The following is a 15,297-nucleotide window of genomic DNA, read 5'->3' as shown; positions in this document are numbered from 1 at the left end:
TTTTCTTCCCTCTCTTCTCCTGTCCTTCCTTCCTGTTCCTCTTATTTTCCTTTCTTCCTCTTATCTCCTTCTCTTCCTTTCCTTTTTTTCCCTTTCCTATGTTTCTTCTCCTCTCCTTTATCTCCCCCTCCCTTTCCACTATCCCTTATCTTTTCCACTCCTCCTGTCTCTCCCCACTCTATTCTCCTCACCTCTTCTCCTCCTCCCTCCTTCTTCTCTTCCCCCTCACCTCCTCGCTATTTTTTCCCATTTGACCTCCCCTGCTTCCTTCCATCTCTATCTCCTCCCCTCCTCTCCTCCTCCTCCTCATCACCCAGCACCGATAACAACTGAAGGCTGTCTTTAGTCAAACACAGTGCACGCTGTTCTCCTCCCTCCCTCCTCTGCTGTTATCAGTCTCCGTCATGGAGGTCCCACTCTAATGAAATTCCCTCGATGATCACACTGACGATCTACAGGCAGCGTTTGTCTGGAGACCACATCTGGGGAGTCTCTAAGGGCATGAAAAGGAAAAGGCCGCTGTAATCTGATTATAAAAAATGTTACCTGTAATCTGCCTTAATCTGGAACGTGTTACTCAGACAAACGCATTCAAGAGATTACAATTTTTTATTTTTTAATTAAAAACACCTTACAGATAAGCTCAAAATGATACATATCTATTCAGGGTCATTGCAGAGTTGTGTAGCAGAGATATATATTTTGAAGTTAGCATGCTCACCAACTAGTTCCTCTTGGTGGAGCGATACTTCCCTGGTGTTAGTGAGCTAATAGCTACAACCACTACCTGCACAGTTCACTGAGTTCAGCTAACTGCAGCTACAGTTACCAGCAGTTAGCGGCTACTCTGACCTACCCTTTTGATTATACTTTCATATGTCCACTTCCATGTTTGAACAGACCTATTTAGGGCAGGTGGCACACATCTGAGAAACAGAGGTACCACATCATTAATCAACCTTAGTTTCGAGGGTTTTCTTTCAAAAAAGCCAGAGCTGTCAAAAGTATTTCATCTGAAACTTGGAGAGAATCAGGGATGAATCCCCAGTGCAGCGTTTAACCCGACACATAAACACGGTGACTCTGAGCAGTCGTGGGACGTGAGTGATTGCCCCTTCGACCTCACACTGCAGTCAGTTTCGACAGACTCTTGTGCTCTGTGTAGACAGCCTTGATTTACTCGCATGACACAAGAAATGATACAAATTGCATTTCACTTTTAAGCTTCTTGGAAGAGTCAGATCTTCCTAATCGTCTCCAGACGTAAGTCGGAGTAAAAAAAAAACAAAAAAAACAGCCCACTTTCTTGTCTTCTCCCACCTCCAAGACCACGACTCCACCATAGTGACTTACTGTGTGGTTTTTCTCAGAGAGGGGAGAAGACTGCACCGGCGTATAAAAAGAGAGTCAACATCTTACTTAAGATTCACATGTGTGTTTAAGAAGGGTACGTCGACCTGGACGACCTGGACGGTATTGTCATAAAGGCCTGTCAAAGCAGAGATGGAGGTGAAGCAAACATCTCATTCGGCTGAATCTTAAGTGAATCCTCTGTGGTTGGGAAAGGGAGAACAATAGCTGTGCGTGAAGTCGAGGACCTCGCTGTCCTCTTTCCTCAGCAGGTGCTCACGTATCAATTATCAGTGGTTGTTTCTTCAGTCTGCGTCTCCAGGAGGGCTTTTTTATTTGGGTGTTTAATCTGAGGATGTCCCCGCTGAGGGAAAATAAATGATAAAAGGTATCGCTTGGATTTCTGTCCGCTTGGCCTCTCCTTGTCTCGCCTATGTCTGAGCGTGGAGGCGAACTTTGATGTCAGCCAGCCGTGTTGGGGTCTGGTGTTCATACGAGGGGGCCTCTGTTTTCTTCTGCCAGACACTCAGACCACAGGACCCTCACTGGGCCGGGCAGCACACAAGGTCAGAGGGAGTCCATGCAAATATTGACCTATCACTTGAGGCACGCTCCTTTGGAATCTGATATGAAAACACATGCGTTACATGCATATGTTGGTTTTTTTTAAGATATCACGTTAACATGTAGGACAATATAAATCCTCTTTATCTTCATCAGGTCCACATTTATCACTTTCTGTGATCGGCAGCCACAGCCTTATAAATCAGCAGCATAATTATGTTATATTATATTCAGTTGACATTACACAGCAATATTTATCTAAGGGTTGCTAGCATTAGCAAACATTAGCCACCATTAGCTCCTGATCACACCAAACCAGGTAAGGCTACAGCATCAGAACTCGTGAGTGTAGTAAAAATGACCAAACGTGTTTGAGAAACACTTCATTTCATCCTGTATAGTGTGTCGCAGTGTTTGATAACCGATGCCAGCTCCAAGTGGATGCTTTCTAGATGTGTTAAATATTAAGCTAACTGTTTGATAGCACGTTCAACATGACAGCTAAGACGCTAACATGTCAGCTGCTTAGCTTTTTAATTTATTCCACTGCCCCAGCAAGTGACGTCCCAGCAAAAAAAGGCATGTCAGAGTCTTTATGCTTTCTAAGAGATGTTCCAAAGGTTGACCAATAGGAGCACAGAGTACTGAAACAGGCGATAGGTCACCGATAGGCCAGTGACATCACGCGCATTGTGAAAAAACAGCCATTATTTGTCAAGAACAACATGTTGTCTGTTGTTTCACTCTGTCAAGAATTTATGACTCTGTAACTCAAACTAAAACTATAAATCAGACACAGCGACCATCTTAACAGACCATCTCGTTACACTTCTTTTTTTACTCTAACGTAATTTAACCCAGAAACACAATCCTCACCTCGCTTGGCCCTGTTTCATTTTCACCCATAAAAGTGTGGTCATAAAAAAAAGTAAGAAAGTCAGTTATACATAAAAACAAAAAACTTTTTACCAAACATGTCATTTCATTTGAATACATTTCAATTTTGATACTTGCTGATTAGGATAAAACAGTAATGATTTAAGTCAACAAGTCTTTTTCTCAAGGTTCAAAACTAACCAACTGAGCAGAGATGGACAGAGTACTCGACCACAGTACTTGAGTGAGAGTACAAATACCACTGGTCAAAATTTACTCCGTTACAAGTAAAAGTAGCTCAGTCGACATGTTGCTCGAGTAAGAGTAAAAAAGTACTTGCTTTTAAAGGTACTTAAGTATCCAAAAGTACATGCTTTTGAATTTACTTTAAGTAAAAGTAAGAGTAAGAGTAAGAGTATTTCTTATTTTTCACATCAATGAATTACTATAATTTTTTCTAAATGAATTTAAGGACCTTTTAACTCTTGATTCTGAGAATTAACTCTTTGAAACCACCTGCACTGATGTGCTTGCTTTTACGACCACAATGTTATATAAAGCCTGCAGAAACACCTATAAAAACAAATAAAATGAATGGGATCACAGGAGGATAGGAGATGTTGCAGATGCAGATGTTTATTAACAATCATTAAAACTGTAACCAAATGAACCTGCACCGTCAAACTAACTCGCTATCATTTAGCTAAGTTGGGAACTGGAACCCCCTCAGAGACCAATGTTGTCCCCAGACCACTGGTTGAGAATCACTGCTTTACAAAAAACTACATCTGATGCAGCCATTGTCGCGGTTTTGTGTTGACAAACGCAGTCGAGAGCGTGGCTACTTTGGTGGTATCCTTATGGGGAGGGATGATGTATTTCCGCTTTTACATAGATCCCAGTGGAGAGCGTGCACTGTGATAGGTTTCCTTCTTTGACAAACACAGCTTGTGTCCAATAGTATTTTAGAAAAAAAAAAAAGTACTAGTACTTTTCAGCCTTCCTAGAAATTAACTCGAGTAAAAGTAAAAATATTTGTCTTGGAAATGTATTCAAGTAAGAGTAATAAGTACCAAAGAAATCTAATACTCAAGTAAAGTACAAATCCTCTGGATATGTACTTAAGTACAGTACTCAAGTAAATTTACTCCGTTACTGTCCACCACTGCAACTGAGAAGTGATAGCTCTACACATATTATTTGGCTACTTGGGGGCAGCGGAATAAATCAGAAAGCTCAGCAGCTAACATGTTAGCATCTTAGCTGTCATGTTGAATGTGCTATCAGACAGTTAGCTAATGTATTCTTTTTAGAGTTAAAAACTAACTTTAGCATCCTCTTGGAGTTGTTTTTCTGTACACCCAATATAAGCAAAGTCCATTATTCACATCTCTTTTGGCCATGTTTTGCTCTCGGCCCACTCCTGAAGAAAATATTTCACTGTTTAGCTACAACTACTTGCTAACTGTGTCTGCAATGCACGCTTCTAAGAGATAGCAACTAGGCTAAAGGGCTCAGAGCTCATTGGAACTGGAGAGCCAGGTGATCACTATTGACTGAACTATCTATAATTGTATTATATTGTTTTATCATCACTTTTCCTCTGTCTTTTTCTGTGATATTGTTTGTTTAATGGCTTTTATTCCTTTTACTTGTAACGACTTATACTGTGTTTTTGCTGTCTGACTGTTGAGTGTTTTTTTTAATATTGTCTTCTGAGTTTCCTGTTTTTGCACAACCTGTTTTTAAAGGTGCTTCATAAATAGTGTTGCATTATTGTTATTTTTATTATTATTACAATAACTACGAGTAACAACTTTATATATATATACATTATATGGTCATTTAAACCATTTAATACTCTGTTGCCCACAATGCACCTTTTAAACATCAACATACATTCCTGTCAACATAAAAGCTATTTTATCTTCTCGAAAAATGTGTCTCTGTTTGACAAGTGACTGCTGAGAAGCGTTGTGAAAAAAAACCCCACCACAGCAATGACTGCTCAGCGCCACAGATGTCGCCAAAATCAAAGCAACAGGAATTCGGAGATTACCACTTTGAACTTCAACCTCACTGCATCTGCTTTCATCCCGTCACACATGACTCAAATCAGTCCAGAGCCGGCGTTATCAGCAGCTGAAGCGTCCTCAGTCTGTCCTCGTCCACAGAGAGCTGCTCCATGAACAGTGGAGGCCTTGTCTCACAACCATCACAAGTGGTCAACAGCACCGCAGCCAAAGGTTTTGAACTCATTATCTGGCAACAACCACCCGACATCATGTAATGTGGGAGTTCAGCAGAGGTGGTTAAGCGGTTATTCGATGTTGCGGCAGATTTTTTCAAAGGAAGTCTCCTAATTTTCCAGATAGTGGCTGCCAGCCCACTGACTGATTGAAATAGAACAAAGAGAGCGGTGGAAAGATACGAGCAGTTTGCAGTTGTTACATGCACATACTCCCTGGGAAATCATCTGAAGCCACGTTTATCACCATCAGACCAGAAGTCCCTTTGAGCTCCTTACACTTAAAGACTCAAACGGGGATGAAAGATGGAAATTTCTCTGCCGTATTCCCACAATCTAAGATTTCAATCCTCGGCTTAGCGATGGTAGGCACGCCGGCGAGAGGAATGACGGGACTTTTGAGAGTGGGATCGGTGCAAGGGGGGGGATCACATAGCTCAAGTGCCTAAAATCTGACCTGCTGCTATAAACACCTCGTAGGGAGAAGGTCGGCAAGCTGCTTTCAGAGGGATTTAATCCCCCTCCGGCCCAACAGTTGCTGTTTCGGCACAAAATGGACGCACTGTGTAGAGAACAGGTGGAGCAGCGATGACGTTACCACTACGAGATGCTAAAATTGAGTGCCATGTGCTCAAGAGTGGTGACCTATTTCTCTACACATCTGCGAGTCACTCAAGCTACAGATAATGCTGCTAAAAGGGAAGGCTCAATCAACAACTTAAAATTAATTCATTATCTGCTTACCACCAATGTCGATTAAAAGTCAGATGAAGCTTTGTAGTCCACAAAACATTTCTGGAGATTCACAGCAAAGGAGCATTCAAGCATTTTCCGGAACAACTCAGGTAGATGGGGACTACACAAAATGTCCTCATACAGTTTGTCCACCCCGGAAGAAATCTTCACCTTTGTCGTATGCTAAAAGTGTTAGCATGTTAGCTTAATTTTTTTGACTTCGTTTGACTTTCCATGGGCAGAGGGGTGAGTAGATTATGACATCATTGTCACTTTTGGATGAACTTTTATCTCTACGAGCAACAAAAGAAAAAAAAACTTTTACTCGACTTATACCCAACCACAAACTAGCAACAACTTATGGGAGAGGAGCGTGTGAATGTAAACAGGATACGTCGCCGACTCTAATTCTATACACACACTCACTTAGCGCATGCCTTTCCCTGTAGAGTACACACACCTATGACACGGCCCTGTTGGCTGCCGGGCCTCCTGAAAGGTTAAATAAACTGGGATGATTAAATATCTCCCTGCGGTGAATAATTCACCAGCTCGATAAAGTTGATGTGAGTCAAGGGCTCAGAACTGGAGGCGAGCGGATTATACTTCCTGCTCACCCGTCACCACCGCCTTGCACACACAAAGACACACGCTCGCTCACATAAGTTAAACATGTGTATAGGTGTTGGGCAACGGATCTTATATCTCAGGCACTTTAAACGTAAACACGTGATCTCAAGTGTTTCCCATCCATCATGTCGCAGGGAGGGATGAAGAGGACGGGGTGGGGGGGGGGGGGTTGATTTATTGACAGCCTCTTTATGACTCTCCCCACCTTCACTTCTGATGTGAGACTATTGTTTTTTTTCCCAAGGTAAAGTAAAGGAAACTGCCTCTCCTGAGATGAATGTGCGTTATCTTTTATCCTTTGACACTGACAAATTTGTTCCTGTCGCAAGGAAAAGGCTCGTCAGTGTAACCAGAGTGAACAGGTTAATGATTAATTGTGTTAGTCATTGTTATTTTATTAGTTCTTTTATCAGCCTACTCTAATCCATTACAGCCCAGGAGCTGTATCCTGACAGTTTCTTCCATGAGCAAATTAAAAAGTCAATAGCTGTCTTTAACCTTTTCTGGACATGTGAAACTGTGTGCCCGCGGGAACAGTTGTGATGTTGGGAAGGTGACGTGCAATGATGCAAAATAACAAGCATAAAATGAAACGTATAAACTGAAGTAACAAGCCTTATAGAAAACATGTAAGGAGTAGAAAGCACAGATATTTGTGTTAAAGTGTAGGGAGTAAAAGTAAAAAATAAATACTCAAGTTAAGTTCATTTTCTCTTAATAACAGGTCGATTTATCTCATTACCTAGAGATAATGAGATTCATTTGTTAATTAATTTGTCACAAAAACTATGGTTTTACAAAGTGGTAATCACAAGACAAAGCAGCAAACAGGAGGATCAGGATCAGACAGGACCGCCTCTTTATGGAGTTCTCTGTCCTGATTGGAAAAGTGGGCAGGGATACCAGAAAAATGGGTAAAATGAGACACAGGTTATTGATCAAACAGTCTACAACAGTGATTACTGTTTGTGTACCAAGCTATTTAACACTTATTTTACGAGTAAAAGATCTCTTACGTCAGCTTTTATCATAAGTAAATGATTATGTTGTCTTCAAATAATGACATTTAGAAAAATAATTGCACCTTTGGCCTTTATGGGTTTCCATACTTGTCAGACACATTGTGACAAAGGTTGTGTTGCTCATACCGCTTTTGACCACAGGGACCGCCAGAATCAACGAAATGAAGGTTCCTTGTAGCGGCTTTAACATCCCGCCCCGGTCGTGTCTGGCCATGCAGATGCTTTTGGTTTATCTGCTGAGGCTTTTTGAGATTGTCATCTTGTTTGGATGTGGGAAGGACTGCTATCTTACAAAGAAGCAGCCCCTATGAAACTGCAACAACGTCTTCAGCTGGTTCACTGCACATCAAGCAGTACGAGATGGGTCTTATTAAATCTTGGTCACGATCTGTGTCGGCCTGTGAGAGATCAATTTTTGAGGAATGTCAGATTGTGTGATGAATGTGTGGGGAAGAAAAAAATCAAGCAGAGACATGTCATCAAGTCATATCATCCATCTGCAGCGCTCTGTTGTTTTATATGGCACTGGAAATGCTCTGTGTTTTTTCCTGTTCTTTGATTTGTAGCCGTGAATTGAACGAACAGCTACATCGTGAAAACTGCCCTAAATGACATTTTGAAAATGTAGATGCAGGCTGCTGGTGATCCAGTAGAAGCTTGGATTACTATTTTGGACTGACAAGGAAAGATTTCATCAACTTTATTTCACATTTATCAACTTTTGTCTGTGACAACTCAAAACTTACACACAGCTCCTGAAAAGACCCATTATTGTCTTATTTTTCACATCTTTCTCACTGAAATATTAAATGATTTCAGAATCTCTCGAATGAAGTTCGACAAGTTTAACCAAAACTGAACCAAAATTATATATGATTTTCAGTGTTTCTAGGTGAACAAACCCTTTGATCGATGTGTTTAATACATCTGTAACTGGTCTTCACTGTACAACAATGACCGGTCTGATTTAAATCCTCTGACACATCCTGTTACATTCAGATCTAAACCTGCTCAGACACACTGGAAACATTAAGGGACTGAGGTCCGTTTTTTTTTTTTTTTTTCTGGAGAGGGTTCGAAAAAGCGAACGCCCACTCCAATCTGCATCTGCGGGTTGCTTGTTCACATTGAGGCAGCCGTCTAATGAGAAGCATTCCTGCCTGAGAGAGGAAAAGATGGCCGGGCTGCAAGTCCTTTAATTTTCAAGATTTGTTCCTTTGATTTGGCCTCCCCCTAATCACCCCACTCCGACGACAGCAGGTTCCCTCTTTATGTGTGTGTGTGTGTGTGTGTGTGTGTGTGTGAGGGGAGGGGAGGGGGGATTCACACACATGTGGTTTCGGGTAGTCTTCAAGAGCAGGCCACATGTTACTGGAGTCGCTATCTGCTTGGCAAAGGTGGTGCTGAGGATGAAATATGATAGGTGGTGTTTTCTCTGCTTCTGTCCCACAGCGAGGAATGCAGACAGTTCGGTCAGGGGTCTGTTATTACTCCCGAACACAGAGAAAATCTAATGTCGTCATTACCGATGCTGATGACGTCTGGCTCCTGTGTGCCATATCGTATGATCGCGCACAGGTCGATCCAGAGCCGAGCTGAGGAACATCTGGTGACGTGTAAAAAAAAAAAAAAACTCACACACCTTTTTCCGAGGCTTCTAACTTCAAAAGGGGAGAAGAAGAAGAAAATTGAAATGTAGAATAACAGCCCAGCCAGCAGAACAAATTGTTGGCATTGTACGTTTCTGCAAACCATGGACATGTTGAATGTCTACGCATCATCTGTATATAAACACTTCATGTGACAAACTTCAAATGACATATGTATGATCCAACCTCGCGGTCAAGGCGTCCTCGAGATCACCGTTTGAAGCTGCTTTCCTGGCGACAAAAGTTTGTATTTTTAAGCGAGACGTTTTTCTGGAAACACAAGTGGGTACATCTCAGCGAACATTTGCAGACGATTTTCTGACGACGAAGCCAGATCATCTTCAGTTGGACATCAAGAAATTTTCCGTCTGTTTTACCGGTGACAAAAGCATTTTATAACAAGACGGGGTGACATTTTCAAGGCATTTTTCTGGTTACAAAAGCGTGCATGTTTTGGTGACGTGTCTATAAATTTTGCATCTGTTTTGCTGGGAACAAAATCAGGTATTCAAACCAAACCGTTGTGTTTTAATAGCCCTAACCAAGTGGTATTCGTACCTTTACCTCACCAGACCTGAACCACAATGTTGTCAAAATATAAAAGTGTAGGCGTAGAGATTCAACATGTCTGTGGTTTGCAGGAAACGTATCATGCCAAAAGATTTATTGAGCGATTGGGTTGAAAATAAATCTGAGATCATTTTTACTAGCAGTAGTTGGGAGACACTTCCAATGTAGCTCCACAAGGATGTTTCCATATTGTTAGTAACATACGAGGCAGTTCAAATGTAGTCCTCAAGTAGGCCTTCTTTAAAGTAAAAGACAAAGTCCACACTGTAAAGTCTCCTCGGTCCAACACTTAATCAAAGTGTCTCTGTGGCTGCACCAGATGTCTTGTGCATCATTTTATGCTTCATATCCTATAATTTTATCTGACGTATTTGGTATCTTTGGAAATGTTGAGATCCCCACAAGAATAAAAATTTCATATCTTGGGTTTGGACAATGTGTGGCCACAAAACATCAGTTAAATATATACTCATAAACTGTCCCCCGATGAATATATGCCAATAATACGATCACCAGGGTAAGAAATACAGTAAACTATTATTACTTTTACTGTATCACTGTATATTTTGGGGGTAAAATAACATCTGAACACGTGAAATAATATGACATCATACTGACATTTTTAAAATTATCTTAAAGGCAAACGGCTACAACAAACTAATAAAACCACCTCATTATATATTTTACATGACAAAAGAAGATCTGGTTGAACCTCCCCTTTTATCTTCTTAACAAAAAATCTCTGATGTTTAATACATTTTTAAAGTCATTCTCCGCTGAGCTGCTCTGTTTCAGACACTTTCCACAAACCTGCTCTGATTCTGTCCATCTTAGATTGTAAGCATCCTACATTTCCCAGAATGCAGTTTGCACAAGTTCACCACATTCAGCTGTGGGCTGCAGGTGTTTTCCCAATCAAGTCACACCAGAGGAGCTCAAAACACAGCACGTCCTGTGTGCTGCACTGCATCGAGGTAAATTCTGTCTTCGACTTTAAACTCCTCCCTGTTCAGTTGCTGAAAGCTCCCGACTAAATGTGTTCTTTGAAGGTTCAGTTTCTGTCTGATTCTGAGCAAAGAAACTATTTAAACGTTGTGTTCATTTGGCTGTTTTGCAAAGATGAAAGACAAAAGCATCACAGAAGAGCAAAATGGGGAGACAGGGAGGATGTGTCCGCAGTACACTGCCAGACAAAACAATGTCACCCCAAGGTGAGAAGCACTTACTGAGCTGTCAGTCATGATTTTCTCTTCTTTGTTTTACATCAGATGTTTAGTTTAGTCCTTTGATACGGGACTGTAGATCTTTGAAAGCTCCAACACAGCTACTGAATGGATGTTTATGTGAGACTGCTTTTATGTTAGAAAGATTTGTAGTGTGTCAATAGGATTTCTCCTTTTTTTCCCCCCTCTATTATACACTCTGACTCACGGGCTACTCACTAGCTTTTACTGCAGCTTTCAACACTCTCACATGGTCTTCATCTGCAGATAAAGTGTCACGGATATCGATCTGTTCTCAAGCATGTTGGCTTAAGAATCTTATCATGAGGTCCACTTACTATGAATAGTCTGGGGAAAGACTCTGGACTTGAGTTAGAATTGTCATCTGAGGAGAAGACTTAACTTTCCTTCTTAATTGCCTGTGTATCTAAAAAAAATTTCATAAAGGCAGCGAATGTTGTCCTCTTAGTGATTTCTGTGTGTTTTGGTCATGTTTGAGCAAGTAGCGTCTTGATAGATTTCATCAGATCTGGAATATTTGGCAGCCGAAAAGATTCTCTGTAGCCTCTTTATTCAAACGTTTGTGTCTGTTTTCTCTGCCAAGATAAAGGCTTTACTGATTAAAGTGTGTCAGGCCTGAACTTGTTTTCAAAGTCTGCATGTGGGGTTGAAACCTGAAATTTTGTCTTTATAGTTCGATCTCTATAGGCGCAAACTGAAAGCAGTAGTCACTGAATTTTTGAATCAACTGTAAAAGTTGAGATGGTGAATATTAGCAGTTGTCTAGTTGTTTATAGAGCTTTTAATATGAAAATAACTGCCTGCCGAATCTGGAGACGAAACTCAATATAAGTGGCCCTTCGTCTGACTGTTTGCTGGTGCAGCTTCAAGTTGGAACAGGAAAGTAACTTTGATTTGTGTTCAACAGACAGAGCTGCAGTTTTTAAAGACATCAAGCTTAATTTATGGCATATTTCAAGGACGTTACTTCATATCCAGCGAAAAAAATAGGACTTTATTTTCCTACTTGATGACTTATGTTTAGCAAAAAGCATTGTTCATCTGGATTAAAACACTAAAAAACTCTGACATTCACTTCTGCAGTCTCATAAAATCAGACTTTTTGGAAGGAATCTGAGCCTCAACAACCAAACAAATGACAGTCAATCTATCCACGCTGGTTTGTCAACTGAATTTGCCAGAGAAGTTCTTCCACCAAACACTGAGTAGTTGCAATTTTACCAATCTCTGGGTCAGCACTCGGTGTTTGGTGCTTGGTGAAGCAGCCGGCAGAGCGAGACTCCTGTGGGTCAGAGGCCTCGGGGCTGTGGAACAGATGCACACGATTAACTCGGGCTACTTCAGATTAGTCGCCTTTTGAAGTTCAAGTTCCTTTTTTGTGACAATTTCTTTTGGAGACCAGCGATGCCTTGTAACTCGAGACAGAGGGGAGGGATGGGTGAGCTGGGAGTGAGCGGGGGGGTTGGATGTTGAGGGTCTTTTTGGGTGGTCTGCTCCGGAGAGAGGAATGCTGAGAGTTTGCCTTTGAGCTCGTGCAGATTGCTCTGCTGATGTGGCCCCAAGAGACAGAAACCTCACCACCTGCAAACATGCAGGATTGTCCTTTAAACTCTGGCCTTTGAAAAATTATTATAAACAAAAGCATGGAAAGCATAGTATCGTGGAGCTATATTGTGTAAATGAATATGCAAAATATCTTTATTGTATTTGTTTTGTGGGTTTATATGGTGACCATCATTTTGGATCTCCTGCCACATCCACTTACTGTACGGACTTCTGTTCACATCATATCTCATGTTATCAACGCTATTGTTGGGAGAAAAAGTTTTATTAGAATACCAAGTGTAAATCAGTTTTTATAATGAATTTCAAATATGAACCTCTCACACATACGTTGGCCTTGATGGATCCAGACCATTACATGCCTTTTGCTCTCAATTTATCATTTCACCCACCTCTTCTTTGATGTAACACCACCACATATGTGGACGTCAAGCACCCCTAAAATACAGCATGATGACAGGTTGAATGCCTGTCCAACCTTTAGTCAGTATGTCAGAACCCTGCAGCAGTCAGGGTGTGTTTGCAGAGGCCTGCTGGCCACAAGACAAAGACGCCTTTAGCAAAAGTACCTAAGGGGCTGTGATCAGGATGTATATAGCTTCGTAAATGAGCAAGGAGCCCTCTGCTTAATATTTCTTGGATAAAATCCAGTTTTGTAATTTTCCTGCTGGTTGTGTAGAGGTATTTCAGTTTGGTGGTGTTTTTGGTGAACTTTGCATGAGCATTATAAACAATGTGCAGCGCGCACACACTACCAAGCTGTGTGTTTGGCTATTGAGTTCACCAAATAATGCATGTTGCCTTGTTTCAATCTCTTCAGACGCTGTCAATTTAAGTTTTTTTTAGATTTATAGATCTCAGAACCTGCTCGTAGAACCTGTTCAAGCAAGCTTTTTTCGTGCTCGGCACCAAGATAAGTATAAATTGAGAACGTTGTTTTTAATGTGGCCCCTGATATGGATCATAACTTGCGAAAAAAGTTGCAGTTTCCCTCCAGATTTTCCTCTAACTTTTACCAGATGGTTCATCAGCGTCTAATGTGACAAAAACTGGGAAAATGGCTTCTTCAGTTCATGCAATTATCAAATAATCTTGTCACATTGAAGAAGCCTCTATTTCACTTTATTGTAATCCACATAATTGCGCGCGAGTCATTTGTATTTCAGAGATGTTGGATGAAATTGGGTATCTTCTGAGAGCGAAGTGCACACAAATAGTAATGTGAGCGTGTGAGGGTGTAATAAATACAGATAAGAATAAATATGAAGGAAAATGTTTGACATACAGACTCAGACACACTGTTTTGGAGCCAATGTTGAATTATGTTCTTGATTACAGCATGCATGCAAAGGAGTGAGACTGGCGGAGCTCTGAGTTCACAAATGTTGGGGACTCATTTGTCCTTTACATAAACCTGATACACACTTATGAAATGGAAACCAAATGTTTATAAATGATTAATTACTTGGCTTAATCCCCTTGCATGTGTGTCACAGAACGTGTTTTCTTTTCCCTGCTCTGCGCAGCTAACTGCACGCAAACAGACAAAGCATCAACAGTTACGTCTTCATCTGCACGGTATCAGATCGGCCCCATAAATTAAAGAGCAAAGAAGTGAGGGATGATGATGTAACGCCACATGAAAATAATAATACTATTTCTCCATAAAACCTGATGAAAACATGACTGCACTCATCTAAAGGAGCCCTCTGTTTATAGTGTAAAGAGAAACAAATGTGAGGGGAATATTTTTGCCCTACAGTGATAATGATGTGGGTTAACAGAGCTGAAATAGTATTAATCTGAACATTTTTATTTTATGTATTTGTTTATTTGACAGGAACAGTGCACAACTTCTAATCTGTACCAGAATTGGCTATAAGCTAATTTACATTACTGGGCAGGAGACGGGGACATACACAAGGATATAAAAAAAACGGTTACAAGACAACACGTAATCACTATACAACATCAGCAAGGCCGCCAGGATATAATGTCAGCAGTTACCATTTCTGCACACCACGGATACATCCAAGGTTAGTACTTGTACCAAACGTGGCATATCATGCTCAAATTCGAGATGGAAGACTCACACCACTGGATATTTCCTGGGGACGTCTCCAGCCATTTTTTCTGGAGACCAAAACCGGCTAGTCAGACCTTCGCCATCCGTGATCGTGGTGAACCAAACAGATATTTTGAGCCAATCAATGACTATTTCCCAACCCTAACCAGGTAGTTTTTTTTTGTGTGTTTTTTTTTTTTTTTTTTTTTAAGAAAATGTAAAACCGGAACTTAAAAAAACCAGAATAGGTACATAATAATAATAATAATAATAATAATAATAATAATAATAATAATAATAAAGTATATTATTATTATTATTGTAACTTTTTACATACGAAGAAAGTGAATTGTTATATTGCTGCATTACAATGAAATATATCAATAAAGTAATAATACAAAATAGTATAAAAAACATGTTAAAAAGGTTATAAAGAATGAGCTTAAGAGTGAGGAAAACACACAAAGCTGAAACTCTGCATACATTTTACTGATGTTGTATCTGTCCTAGTGAAGAATGTGAGTGTAGGACAAAATAATGAACACAGGAAGAATACAGTTCTGTAAATAAATATAAGAGCAGATGTCTGATATACAGACTCAGTAACAGTGCTCACAGCTCACAGTTCTCCTTCAAGAATTATTATAAATGAGAAAGAAGTGTTTATTAAAATCTGCAGCTGCACTGTTGGGCCCTTTACAAAATCAGGATCACAGGCACTTTGACAGATTATGAGGCAAGTGTTTGAGAGAGTTTAGATATTGACAGACATTTTCCTCCA

General features: G+C 40.5%; 1 protein-coding gene across 1 annotated transcript in view; it reads left to right on the top strand.

Moving 5' to 3' along the window:
- Positions 1 to 10,563: 10,563 nt before the first annotated feature.
- Positions 10,564 to 15,297, top strand: part of LOC115572534 (protein APCDD1) — a 53,121-nt gene continuing 48,387 nt past the window's right edge. Inside the window, exons 1-2 of the mRNA XM_030402698.1 lie at positions 10,564 to 10,618; positions 10,764 to 10,855. Of these exons, the coding sequence (XP_030258558.1) occupies positions 10,795 to 10,855 (61 nt within the window). The 5' untranslated portion in view covers positions 10,564 to 10,618; positions 10,764 to 10,794. The remainder of the gene's footprint in view (positions 10,619 to 10,763; positions 10,856 to 15,297) is intronic.

Source organism: Sparus aurata, chromosome 21 (assembly GCF_900880675.1).
Source record: "Sparus aurata chromosome 21, fSpaAur1.1, whole genome shotgun sequence".
In the NCBI taxonomy this organism is placed as follows: domain Eukaryota; kingdom Metazoa; phylum Chordata; class Actinopteri; order Spariformes; family Sparidae; genus Sparus; species Sparus aurata.
The sequence above is the reverse complement of the archived record's forward strand: the minus strand, read 5'-3'. Positions and strand labels throughout refer to the sequence as shown.